This window comes from Budorcas taxicolor, chromosome 3 (genome assembly GCF_023091745.1).
Source record: "Budorcas taxicolor isolate Tak-1 chromosome 3, Takin1.1, whole genome shotgun sequence".
NCBI classification, from domain to species: Eukaryota; Metazoa; Chordata; class Mammalia; order Artiodactyla; family Bovidae; genus Budorcas; species Budorcas taxicolor.
In genome coordinates, this window is record NC_068912.1 from 15136940 (window position 1) to 15149395 (window position 12456).

The 12456-nt window shown below is 53.5% G+C and overlaps 2 protein-coding genes across 2 annotated transcripts; both read right to left on the reverse strand.

Moving 5' to 3' along the window:
• Positions 1–1349: 1349 nt before the first annotated feature.
• RAB25 (RAB25, member RAS oncogene family) lies at positions 1350–7670 on the reverse strand. The gene is made up of 5 exons (XM_052637917.1): positions 7628–7670; positions 4248–4443; positions 2563–2756; positions 1863–1943; positions 1350–1477 (listed from the first exon to the last, which is right to left on the reverse strand). The coding sequence occupies exons 1-5, from the start codon at positions 7668–7670 to the stop codon at positions 1350–1352; spliced, it is 642 nt and encodes a 213-aa protein (XP_052493877.1).
• A 1349-nt stretch (positions 7671–9019) lies between these two features.
• Positions 9020–12080, reverse strand: LAMTOR2 (late endosomal/lysosomal adaptor, MAPK and MTOR activator 2). The gene is made up of 4 exons (XM_052637655.1): positions 11921–12080; positions 11476–11638; positions 9446–9535; positions 9020–9223 (listed from the first exon to the last, which is right to left on the reverse strand). The coding sequence occupies exons 1-4, from the start codon at positions 11986–11988 to the stop codon at positions 9167–9169; spliced, it is 378 nt and encodes a 125-aa protein (XP_052493615.1). The 5' UTR covers positions 11989–12080; the 3' UTR covers positions 9020–9166.
• Between the last annotated feature and the right edge of the window lie 376 nt (positions 12081–12456).

A 12456-nucleotide genomic window follows, 5' to 3' on the forward strand; every position in this document is an offset into this window, starting at 1 on the left:
ACTCGAGGGTGCGGGTGGGGTAGGGTGGGTGGGGGGAGACAGCCCTGGGGCAGGGGAATGGTCTCTCCACTGTAGAAAGTAGAGTAGGATTGTGGTCAGACTTAATTTGAGGCATCTAGTGAAGACACGTTACAAATCCACCAGGAAAACCATTTCAAAAGCAAAATAAAGGCGGGAAACAGAACGGACCCATGAATAATCAAGTCAAAGTGATGTTGCACAAAATGCAGAGAAACCAAGAAGGGGGAGGGTTAATGTATTAAATGTGCTATTAAGAACTTAATTTTATTAAAAGTATTATTACTTAAGGCTCAGGCTTCTTTCTTGGCATGTTGGTCGGAACCACCTTAGGGTGAGTGGGGTTTTCTCTAGTGTCATTCTGGGTGACCTTGCTTACCTTGCATGAAGTGGATGGCTCCTATCTGTCTGGTCTCCACAGCTTCCTACTTGGGTCTCCAAGTACTCAACCCCTCTTTTCTCTCCTTTTACCTCCTTCTGTTCCTTGGGGCACCAGGAGACCTCATTCAACCCTACCTTGCAGAACAGGGGAAGGCGAGGCAGGGCCACCTAGACCTTGCTTGGAAAGCCAGCTTCTGGACTTGACAGAGAAAGGGCCCAGCTGAGAGCTCAACCCTCCCGTCAATCCGCACCAGATTCAATCCATCCCTACACACCACATCTTCTCTTCAGGGTCAAGTAGAAACCTGGATGGAAGACTTAGGCCTTCCACCTCCCAGGCTTAAAATCCCTTCCGCAGCACACACAGCCTGGGTTAGCCCTGACTCCCCTTTTCTTAAACATCCCCCTGCCTCCTCCCCTCACCCCTGGCATTGGAGTGACCTCAGCTCTTGGCACCAGGGCCCAGGGCACCAGATGGTACCCGCTGATGGTTTCCTTTGTCTCTTCTTCCAGATACCCCCTCTCTGCCATGCTGTGCTCCCTCTTCCACCTGCCCTGGGGGTTGGCAGAGGGAAGGGTGGGCACCTCCCACCCCCTTGGCACTGTCCCCAGACCACAAGACTCCAGAGACAGCTGGCCCTGGGGGGCAGTGGATACGGTAGGGGGGATGAGGGGAGGGGAAGGGGAAGGACTCAGAGGAGGGCCCAGAGATGAAGGGGAGGCAGCAGGATGGTCAGGCTTGATATAAAACACAGCTTTATTGGAGGGCCGTAGTCTGTAAGGAGGGGACCAATAATAGAGATCTGGGGGCAGGGAGGGGCACATGAAGACCCTAGAGCTCTGCAGGGCTGTGGACGGGGATTGGCCCCTCTGGCAGCTGGACCAACAGGGCAGAGAAAGCTCCTGGAGCTTGGCAGGGCTGGGGGGCACCGGAACGCAGTGGGGGCAGGTCAGAGGCCGATGCAACAGGCCCTCTTCTCCCCAGGACCCAGCTCCTGCCCAGCCGGGCCACTGCCCAGGGTGATGGCATTGGTCCGGGCGTTGTTCTGCCTCTGCTTGGAGACCTTAGCGAAGATCTCTGTGAAGGCAGAGGGCGGTGATCAGGGCAGACGAAGATTAGGAGCCCACCCTCCCCATACACACTCTGCGTGCCCCTCTCTGAACACTGGGGGTTTTGCTGGAAGGAAGAGGAGTTTGGGCGCCTGGGTCCCATCTACTTACGTGGGTGGAGTGGGACTAACACTCAGCTCCCTGGGAGTGTGGCCTTCTGGTTCTTTCCCTAAGCTCCAGCTGACAGGGGTAGGGGTGTATGAGGGAGACTCTGAGGAGGCTGGGGAGGCCCACAGAGGGGATGAGGAATCAGCTGGGGCGGGCGAGGGCTGGGTGCCTGCGTTCCTCCCGCGGCCCACAGAAGCCTCAAGGGTGGGATGGCAGTGCCTGTCGAATGGAGGCAGGGGCTCTACCTCTGAGGACAGTCTCAAAGGCCAGCTCGACATTGGTGGAATCCAGGGCCGAGGTCTCCAAGAAGAGCAGCCCGTTGTTTTCTGACAGAGAGGAAGCACACCGTTAGTTGTGAAGGGTCAAGACAATAATATTTACTTCACGTTTTACCATGTATGTTTGCCATGCACTAAGCCCTTGGCATGTGTGTCTCATTTAAACCTACAAACAAGCTGGAAGGTAGGTCGGAATACTATTCCTCTCTTTTAGAAGAGGAAACTGTAGCCCAGAAACAGAGAGAACCAACAAAGAACTTGCGTTGTGTCCCACATCTAGTCACTCACCAAGAGACGTGGGCTAGGCCGTGGGACCCCACAGCCTCCACCCTTAACCCCTGTATCCTGCTGCCTCAAAAACCCAGAAAGCTCCTGGGCAAAGTGTGACAGGAGACAAAGAAAGCTCACCTGCCACACTTGGGATCTCTGAGCATGGCGACGTGGGCTGCCTTGAAACCAGCTATGAATAACTGCCCATAAAGACAGGGCAAGTGGGGTGGGATACGCCGAGGGACACAGGGTCACTGAGAGGAAGGGCGAGGAGATTCTGAGGCAGACAGAATGGAGGTAGGGGGACCCTGGGGAGGAAGTCCAGGCCAGAGCCCTACAGTGGGAGCAGGGGCTGAGCACTGGCAGAGCAGCAAGGAGGGTTGTGGTGGGCTCTCACCAGCAAACATGCGGGCTTCCTCAGTGGGCACCTCCCGGGACTGGCTGAGGTCACTTTTGTTACCGACGAGCATGACGACGATTGTGGCCTCGGCATGGTCGTAGAGCTCCTTCAGCCAGCGCTCCACCACGGCATAAGTCTGGTGCTTGGTCAGGTCAAACACCAGGAGGGCCCCCACAGCACCACGATAGTACCTGGGTAGGGGGTTAGTGGGGTGGACAGAGGCAAGGTCAGGGCCTTCAAGCCCAACCTCAGAGCAGAGCTCTTAGGCCAAAAGCCAGAGAAGAGCACCAGAGACAGGGAAATACGAAGGGTACAGTCCAGAGACACAAAGCACACAGGGCAGCCCGGACCTCCTGTGTCTGATGCTGAACGCCCTCCAAGGATACTGGTCTCGGTCTCTGAAGACTCACCTCCCTTCTCCAAAACCACAGGCTCCCTCCTCCCTCCTAACCCCTGCGCTGCCTCTGGTCTTTGTTCTGATGTTAGCCCCAGCTATCCACGGATGTATACCAGGACTCTGGTTAAACTAGCTTCCTGGATGCCCAACACCCAAAATCTCCCTCACATAGCGCCTTGACCCCCAGCACTTCTGTCTCATGGCCGTCTTTCTAGAACTAGTTGAATCTCCCTGATCTGAGGCACCCTTACGAAGCATCCAGTCTCACTCTTGGAAGTTTGATAGCGCTTTTTCAGACCGAAAGAAAGAAAGTGAAAGTGGAGTCACTCAGTTGTGTCCAACTCCTTGTGACCCCATGGACTGCAGCCTCCCAGGCTCCTCCGTCCATGGGATTTTCCAGGCAAGAGTACTGGAGTGGGTTGCCATTTCCTTCTCCAGGGGATCTTCCCGACTCAGGGATTGAAGCCAGGTCTCCCGCATTGCAGGTGGACGCTTTACCCTCTAAGCCACCAGGGAAGCCAGACTGGTGGTATATAATTATTCCCTTTGTACTGAGGCTTGCAAGAGTCAAGTGACCAGTCCAAGTGGGATGAATATGCATAAACAAAGCCACAAAGCCCCTGACTTCTGCTTCCTGCAACCCCCCCACCACCCACACCCACACACACACCCACACCCACACCCACACCCCATCTTTGGCCTGACACTGACTGGGAGACCCTCTGTGTCCAGTATCAAGAGGCTTATGTTCCTCTGTGTCCTCTGAGTTTTGTAAAGTGTGGTTATGGAGTCTAGCCTTTCACCTTGCAGTTAAACAGTGAAGGTTGTCAAGTACAAAGCATTGCAGAAGTGAGGGGGGGGTGCTCTCGATCCTAGAATATGTTCCCATCACAGCTGCACCCCAATTTCACCTGCTTGAAACACAAACTTCTTATCTAAAGAGGGATTCATGATAGCACCTTATTCCTGTGGTATTTGGAGGATTACATAAAATGCCCAGTGTAAAGTGTCTTGTACCTTTCCTGGCACATAGTAAAGACAAGTAAGTGGTGGTGATGACCCCTGTTTTGGGCGCCAGCAGTCAGTATCATTGCTTCCTGTCTCAGACTGTTCGTAGCTCAGAGTACTCGTGTCTTCTCCCCCGAGCCATGGTGGCCGCATGGTCCCATTCAGGGAACTCCCTGCTGAGTTTCCTTGCCTCCTCCTCCTCCACGCCTCCTCCAACGGTACACCCTGACTTCCCCAGCACCCCAGCACCCCAGTACACCCCCAGCCCAGGGCTCACGCCGACGTGATGGCTCGGTACCGCTCCAGGCCAGCCGTGTCCCAGATCTGAGCCTTGATAGCGGCGGTGCCCAGCATGACAGTGCGGGTGGAGAACTCAACCCCGATGGTGGTGCGGCTGTCGTGGCTGAACTCATTGCGAGTGAATCGGGACAGCAGGTTGGTCTTCCCCACTCCTGACTCGCCGATCAGCACCACTGAAGGAGTGGAGAGATAAGGACTGAACTTGGAGGGTCTACCCATCAGAAAAGACGAGTAGCTCAGAAAACTGAGGAGGGAGCCAGGACTCCTGGCAAAGCCATTCACGCACGCTCAGTCGCGTCCCACTCTTTGCCACCCTATGGGCTGTAGACCGCCAGGCTCCTCTGTCCATTGGATTCTCCAGGCAAGAACATTGGAGTGGGTTGCTGTGTCCTCCTCCAGGGGATCTTCCCGATCTAGGGATCTAACCTGCGTCTCTCAAGTCTCCTGCACTGGCAGGCAGGTTCTTTACCACTAGCGCCACAGGAAGCCTGGCAGAGACAAGGGTCTCGAACTCTACGTGATGCACCCACCCTGGAGCAGAAGGCATGAGAGTCTGAAACGGGCTGAGGGGCTTCGAGGGTTCTCGGCCTGGCCTGTTGCAACATGGTGGCAGAATCAGCTCATGGATTTGGTGAGGGAGTGATGTCTATGGACTGTTTGTGGATAGTGGCGTTCAACGGTTGTGAGGTAACAGGGAGGGTAGGGGGTCTCTGAGGGGTGGGGTGCACATTTCTGGGTGAGAGGATATGAGAACAGGTGCGTTTTTCTATGTATATAAGCTGGAAGGAGAAGTGGGCAGTTTGTGTCTGTTTGTGAGGGGAGCAGAGGTGGGAATAGCAATATGGGTGAGGAGAAAGTTTGGCAGCTGACACACCTGTGGGTGGGGGAAAGGTATGGGGGTGTGTGTGCAAGAAATTAGGATCCTGTTATCCTCAGGAAGGGGCAGTGCTTAAGACCATGGAACTGGAGGTGGGACCAGTTATGCATGGCTTCAGCAACTTGTTTTTCTCTTTCTTATGAAGAAAATGGGAATAACAATTTTATCTGTGAGTTGTAGCAAGAAGTAAACAAGATGTTGCCCAGGATACAGTGAGTGTGCAAGACTGTTGCTGTCATTATTGTTGCTGGTGAAAAGTGAAAGTGTTAGTCACTCAGTCGTGTTCGACTCTTTGTGACCCCATAGACTGTACCTTGCCAGGCTCCTCTGTCCATGTGATTCTCCAGGCAAGAACACTAGAGTGGGTAGCCAGGCCCTCCTCCAGGGAGTCTTCCTGACCCAAGGATCGAACCTGGGTCTCCTGTGTCTCCTACATTGCAAGTGGATTCTTTACCCACTGAGCCACCTGGGAAGCCCATTGTTGTTGGTAGGCTGGTGCTTTTACCTTTAGGTTTTCATGGACAAGGATACACCAGAGGGGCCACGAAGAGCCTTTGGGTTGAAGGGCAGGATCCAGGGCCCAGTCTTACCCACTGTGAGTGAGCTAGGGGCTGGCATTAAAGTGTAGGGGTTGATGTTAAATATAACCCATAATCCACTGGCCTGGAGCTACCCAGGGTGGTTCTAGACAGGCGGGCTGGTGCCCCAGGACTGGGCACTGCATAATCTGGGCCCTGGTACCCACTCAGCCTCTGACTAGCTATGTGACCCTGAACAAGTGGCTCATCTTTTCTGGGTCCCAGTTTCCCTGTTTATAAAATCTAGAAAGGCTCACTCCAACTTCAAAAATTCCTTATTTGTGTAGGATAGGGAAGAGCTGGGAGCTGTATGGATGTGTGTAGGTAAGAGGATTTATGAACATGAGTATGTGTGTGTATGTGTTTCTGCTGTTGGGAACCTCATCCCCATCTCATCCCTCCCACGAGGTGGACTCTGAGCCAGGGCTCTCAATACTGACTGTGCAACCTTTTGAAAACTATTTGTTCTGTGTCTCATCCTCCTCTGAAAAATGGAGATACTAATGGTTAACGTTTATTGAGCCCCTCCAGTATGCCCGGTGCCCTCCTGAACATCTGAACTCACTTAATCCTCACAACAATGCCGCAAGGCAAGTACCGCTATTAGGATCACCCCATGTTTACATGGGGTGGGCGTTCAATGATTTGCACAGGATAACGCAGCCAGTGTGGTAAACGTGAGCTGTGCTGCCCACATGAGCCTTCCAGGGAGGCCTTGCCCCCCGCTGCAGGGAGTGCAGGCAGCACCCAGCCTTCAGCTGTTGCTCCTTCAGCTCCTGCTTCTGACGTCGAGGCAGCCTCACCCGGGCTCATGTCTCTCCTGGGCAGCCGCGCCCAGAGCTGCTCGCCCACGGTCGAGGCTTTGTGTTCCTGCCTTGCAGTGTGACTTCTCCCTCTGCCCCATCCTGTGTCCTTCCTCTTCCTTTCACTGCTGTTGAGCCACGATAAACATCTCACACTCCAAACTTCTCCAGGTCTGCTTCTAGTGAGCCTAAATTGCAATAACTCCTAAGCGGCGGGGCTGAGATCTGAACCGCCCCAGGCTACTGTGACCCCTTACCCTGTCTCCCTTCCTGGGAAAAATGCTGGGAGTACAGGTTTCCCAAGCCCTGGTCTCCTGAGAGTCCCAGCTCAAGGGAGGGTGGGGCTGAGGCTGGGAGGGTGGAGTGGCTGGACAGGGAATCACAGCGATGCCAGTCCACCCTGCCCTGAAGGAGGTGTGGAGGTGGGGGTAGGGAACACAAGACTGGCTAAACACAGGGGCGAGATAAAGGAGCTGGAAAGATATATGCAAACTTCCAGGGATAGCCTAGTTAAACCCAGTTCCTGGTATTTGAGCCCACGGGGTCTGCCAAGGGACAGACTGACAAGGCTACGGTGCTGGGAGTTCTCCAGATTCTATTAGACCCTGGTCCCGATTCATAATATCTTCCCTGTGTCTTCCTCCAGCCCTGGATGGTATAGATCTTCCTATCTCTCCTTTCCTGTACAGCTGCCCGGAAAGGTGACTTTCTTCCTCTTAAGTCTGCTTGTCCCTCCTTCTCAGGAGGGAATCCTCTCTGAAGTCTCACCTCCATCTCTTGTGCCACAGTGGCTAACTCTTCCTAGGGACCGGGGCTTCCGTTAGGAGTGGGGCAGAAGAGCCCGACTTGCACCATTAAGGAGTGATCAGCATTGTTTACTTCCGCAGAGCATTCTGGCAGCTCCAGGACTTTTGCTCCTGTAAACAGATCCCACCCCCGCCCCACTCCTTAAGCTTACTTTCTGATCTGAAGGAATGATGAGCCCTAGGAGGGGGGCCCTGCTAATTGATTCAAAAATAGGAAGGGGCCCTCTGGCTCTGTTGTTCTCTTCCTGGGTCTCTCTCAGGTATTCCTCTTTCTTTATGGGCCCCCGACTCACCCTTGAAGACAAAGTTATAATCTTCCTCGGCTCTGCTCCCCATCTTGGCGCCGCATGGAGGGCACAAGTGTCTTCGAGGGCAGAAGTGATGGGTCTACGAGTTGGCTCAAAGCCCTCAACCCTCAGCTCTCAAGACACCTGGATCTGCCCTTCCTCTCATTGAGAGTAAGACTTCTGCAGTGAGAGGGATCGAGGGCCGACTTTAGGCTAGCCAGGGCCTAGGGAGGCTCAGTTCTGGCAGGTGGCAGAGCTGTAAGGAATCTGAGAGGAAGGAAGCTGAGAACAGGAAGAGTGAGCGGCTGGAGACCTGGAGCCCAGGTGGGTGGAGAGATGATGACGTCAGACAGGTTAGACAGGTTGGGTGTCTGCTCTCAGCCTCGGCTCTTGCAAGCGGTGAGCAGGCTCAAGGGAGTGACAATGGGGGCAGCTAGGACAGGGACAGGACCTTCAGAGAGCCAGCTGAGGACTGAATGTGCATTGCTAGGCTCCTGGGACCTGTGGCTGAGGGGGCTCAGCCACTAGTGAGTGAGAAATAGTCCCTCAGGGAGCAAGAAACTACACAGCTTTCTGCTATTCCTTGGAGCCTAGTAGGAGCGGTAACTGGGGGGACCAGAGGAAGGGCTGTCGGGGGAGGGCCTGGGGTCACCCCACTGCAGGGCAGAGCTCTGGGAGAGGCATCTTGGATGCAGCAACTTCTACCCCTCCCTGACAGCCCAGGACCTGGGATGGGCAGTTTCTCAACCTGGGTGGAGCTGGGACTTGCAACCTACCAGCTTCCCTGGGATGAGTCCCTTCCTACAGCACTGGGAAAGATCCAGCCTTGCTCTAAGGACACTGCATAGCGGGGGGAGCTGGGGCAGAAACAGCCAGGTGCAGGGACTTCTTAATTGTTTCTATTCTTTCCCCAGGACCTGAAGCTTCAGGGCAGATACTTCCTGTGTGCAAAGGACTTCCCGATCTGGAGAGGGGTTTGCGTAAGCTTGTGAATGCCCAGAGAAGAGGGAAGGGGTGGCCCTCGTAGGCCACTAGGGGGCACACTCCCAATCCCAAGAGTAGAACAGGGGCCCCCCAAAGTTGGTACTGAGGGACACTAAACTCCCACAGCCTGTTCTTCGTCCAACGTGACCCCCACCAGCCCATTGTTCCCCTCGGCTCACTCCCAAGGTTTTGCCAAGCAGGTGGGCAAGATTCTTCTCTGAGTGGCAGGGGCCTGGTGAAGTCACGGCACCGCCCCGGCCAAGGGAGTCTAGGCACCTCTGCCAGAAACCGTGTGGTGGCTGGGGGTCACAGTGGCGTGGGAAGCATCCTAGCTGAACACGAAGCGCGTGATGCACAATCCCTGCTCCTTCCTCACTCCTCTGATTCCCCCCATCCAAGCAAACAGCCAAGACATGCGACAGCAGTTGACGTTTATTCGTGGGAAGAACAAAGTCCCCCCACTCCAACCCCCTGTGACAGTCCAGGAAGGTTTCCCCGGGGAGCCGTGCCCCACCACATGGTCATCTCACTCTTCTGAATCCCAGGCTCCACCGACGCCCATTATGATGCTGCTACTTGGGTGAGAGGCTCCTCCAAATACTGCACCAAGGCCTGGGCCTGTGGGAAAGGGAAGAGAAGGCCTGCCACTCGAGGCATCTTAAATTCAGGTCTACTCCTACCGCTGAGCCCCCAGCCCCTAGCTGCTGCCTGTGAGCCCACCCTAGACGTTGACTGGGTGACATGAGAAAGACTCTGGGAAGATGGTGGGGATGGGAGCGGATACAGTGATGGAGCATGAAGGCTGAGCCCAGGGGTGTACAGAAATGGGCACATACACACCTTGGCCTTGAGCATTCCGAAGCCAACGGTCTCCTTGGCATACATGCACAGTAGAAGGTTGGCCACTCTCGTGATGGCTACACGGCCCTCCTGGTGGGGGTGATATCAAGGGATGTGATATCTGCTTGCACCCTTCGCCCCTTCTTTCCCCAAGGGCTTCTCTTGAGATGGCCTGTATCTTCCTTTCATGCCCCAGGCAGGGCAGGAGCTTCTGCTGGGGGACTTTAGCCACAGCCCTGAACCTGAAGTCCTGAGCCCATTCTAGCCTCAGCACAGTCACCCACTAACCAAGTTACCCGAGAAAACTCCATCTCCCAGAAGCTTTGTTTCTTTCTGTAATCCCTAGTTCACTCCAGTTGCTGAGGATGCTAATACACAGGAAGGAGTCCGGTGTCTACAAAGGGCTGTCCAGATGGGTGATGTTATTATTATGGTTTCACCCCCAGTGACACTGTAAGGGGAGAACACAACCCAACTTATAGTTCTCCTTGTTTCCCAACATCATATTTTTCAAACTGTAGGTTTGCGCCAGGGCTAACTAGCCCCAGACCAATTAAGAAGGTTGATCAGCATTAAAAGAGAAATAAAGTGTATTGCATACAGCAAAGGAAGTACTATTTCATAAAACTTTTGTTTTACTAGACTCCGACTGAAAATATATTTCGTATGGCTGGGCTGTGGTCAAGACATCTGAAAGCTATTGCCGTTATGGCACCAGCTCTAGGCTAGGGACCCCAGGGATCATCAGTTGAACTGGCATCTGTGGTTAAGGAGGGAGTGAGGAAGAGGTAGGTGGCTGAGGTGCAGTGGAAATCCTTCCAGAATTCACTCTTGGGGCCTTCCCAATTTGGTTCAGCAAATTTTCACCAAGTATGCACCATGTGCTTGGAACCAGGTGTCGTGCCCTCTGCCTCTCTGGCATCGCCTACTAACCTCTCCCATTCTCATGCTACTCTGGCCACTTCAACCTTGTTATACCTGACCAGGCATCATTCTGCCACAGGGCCTTTGCATTTGCTGTTCTATCAGAAATGTTCTTAACCCAGACGGCCTACCAGCCGCCTTTAGATGGATCTTTGATGAGATGTCACCTTTTCAGCGACGTTGTCCCTGATACACACATCCTCTCTATCTTACTTCCTTGCTTTTTCTCGATAGCATTTTCTTCTAATTTGTACATTATTTTATTTTTTTGGTAACACCACATGGCTTGCAGGATCTTTGTTCCCTGACCAGGGGTCAAACCCGGGGGCCCCTGCAGTGAAAGCACCGAGTCCCAACCATGGGATCACCAGGGAAGTTCTCCCCTAGCATTTTCAATACCTAACATACTACTTTTTAAACGTACATAGATATGTTACAAAACATACTCATGAACTTATTTTACAATAAGTTCATACGTAAGACTGTAAGCTTCATTAGGGTGGCAGTTTTTGTCTGTCCTCTTTCCTACTTTTCCCCTAGCCCTGGGAACACTGCAGGGACCTAAAAATATGTTGACTGGACAGATATAAAGATGTATGAGCCAGTTTCTGTTTCCAAGAAGTTCACAGTCTAATGGCCACTTCCCTTTTCTGGACTTCATGACCTGTAAAGTGAATGGACGGCAGGGTCTAGAGACTCTGCCACGCTTCTGGGTTCTGTTAATCTCAGATGACAACACTTTGTGTCTGCATATCGCTTTACAGTTTATATTTACCCTCTCCTTTGATCACAATAGCCCTGTATGCATGGTGTGGTGGAGGGGATTATTGTTTTCACCTTGGAGGAGTGGTCAGAAAGCTCAAAGAGATTAAGTCACTTACCCAACGTTTCACCAATGCTAAAACCAGAACCCCAGCCAGACCTTGGTTCCAGGACTCCTTTCTCAGCAATGCATAGGGTCCTGCCTATCATAAATGCTGCTGCAGACCAACTCTTAGTACTATCTTCCAGACATCCTTTCCCTGGCCCTCCAACCATCCAGGATGGGGTCCAGGTTGCCCTTTGGGATCCCCTTAGGATCAGAAGAATGGATCCCTTCTTCATACCATGCAGTCCATGAGGATGAATTTGAGATTGTCTTCATTAAACGCTTGGTTTCCGTTCCGGTCGTAGGCCGCCCAGATGTTACTGGCGATGGCCGCGGTGACCCGGGCGTCTGTATCCCCATAGCCGGAGTAGGCCAACAGAGATCCTTCGTTATTCAGCAGCCTGATGAAGAATCAGGAGGGATATCAACGTGCTCAAGAGGGAGTCAAACTCCTCCGTACCCATCCCAATTCCCGCCACCGGGACTGAGTGTGTCCTGGGACGTGCCCAGAGCACCTAGCACGTCGGTTTCCTTTTCAAAAGGGGCTCTCCGTCAGATTCACCTAGTTGCTGCCCCCTCTGCCACCTCCTCCTTTCCCAAAGAGCCTTCCCCAGCCCTCCCTCGGAGAGTCGCGCGCTGCCCCACGCCAGTGCTCGCCACCCGGCTTCTCGGTCCGCACTCACAGGGTGCTCTGAACACCTCCAGTGTTGGCCTGGCTTAGCACCTGGGTCAAAGCCTTGGGACGCAGCATGCCTGAGGCTCCTAACCCTGGGTTTTTGCACCCAGAACCCAGAGTTTTTTATTGCCGGCCTCCGCCAGTCGCTTTCCGTAGTCCAGCTGACCTGCTCCGGAACGCCCTGGGAGTTGTAGTTTCCAGGCCTGATTTTGTGGTTCCGACTCAACCCTGCCCCACAGCGATGAACGCTGGGAATTGTAGTTCTCCGCGGCTTCGCGAGGCACCCTGGGAACTATAGTTCGCTTTTCCAGTGCGACCACGCGGTTATGCGGGAAAAGAGCGGGAGTGAAAGGACAGTGGCAGTATTGGAAGGACATTTAATCCCCCCCCTCGGGCAGAGGAAAGTCATATCCGCATGACAAGTCACGATTCAGTAATTAAAAGAAAGTAAAATTCCTATATTTGTCAGGCATACCTTTGGTTACTTTTCAAAGCAGTTTTCTACATTATACAGTTAGGTGAGATGAGGCGAGAGATACTACT

Excerpts from the sequence above, each read along its gene's own strand:
- RAB25 (XM_052637917.1), bottom strand. The coding sequence starts at position 7,670 with ATGGGGAGCAGAGCCGAGGAAGATTATAACTTTGTCTTCAAGG. Across the intron at positions 4,444-7,627 it reads TTATAACTTTGTCTTCAAGG|TGGTGCTGATCGGCGAGTCA; the intron begins GTGAGTCGGGGG and ends CCACTCCTTCAG. Across the intron at positions 1,944-2,562 it reads GGAAGCCCGCATGTTTGCTG|AAAACAACGGGCTGCTCTTC; the intron begins GTGAGAGCCCAC and ends CCTCTCTGTCAG.
- LAMTOR2 (XM_052637655.1), bottom strand. The coding sequence starts at position 11,988 with ATGCTGCGTCCCAAGGCTTTGACCCAGGTGCTAAGCCAGGCCAACACT. Across the intron at positions 11,639-11,920 it reads GGAGGTGTTCAGAGCACCCT|GCTGCTGAATAACGAAGGAT; the intron begins GTGAGTGCGGAC and ends ATTCTTCATCAG. Across the intron at positions 9,536-11,475 it reads TCATCCTCATGGACTGCATG|GAGGGCCGTGTAGCCATCAC; the intron begins GTATGAAGAAGG and ends CACCCCCACCAG.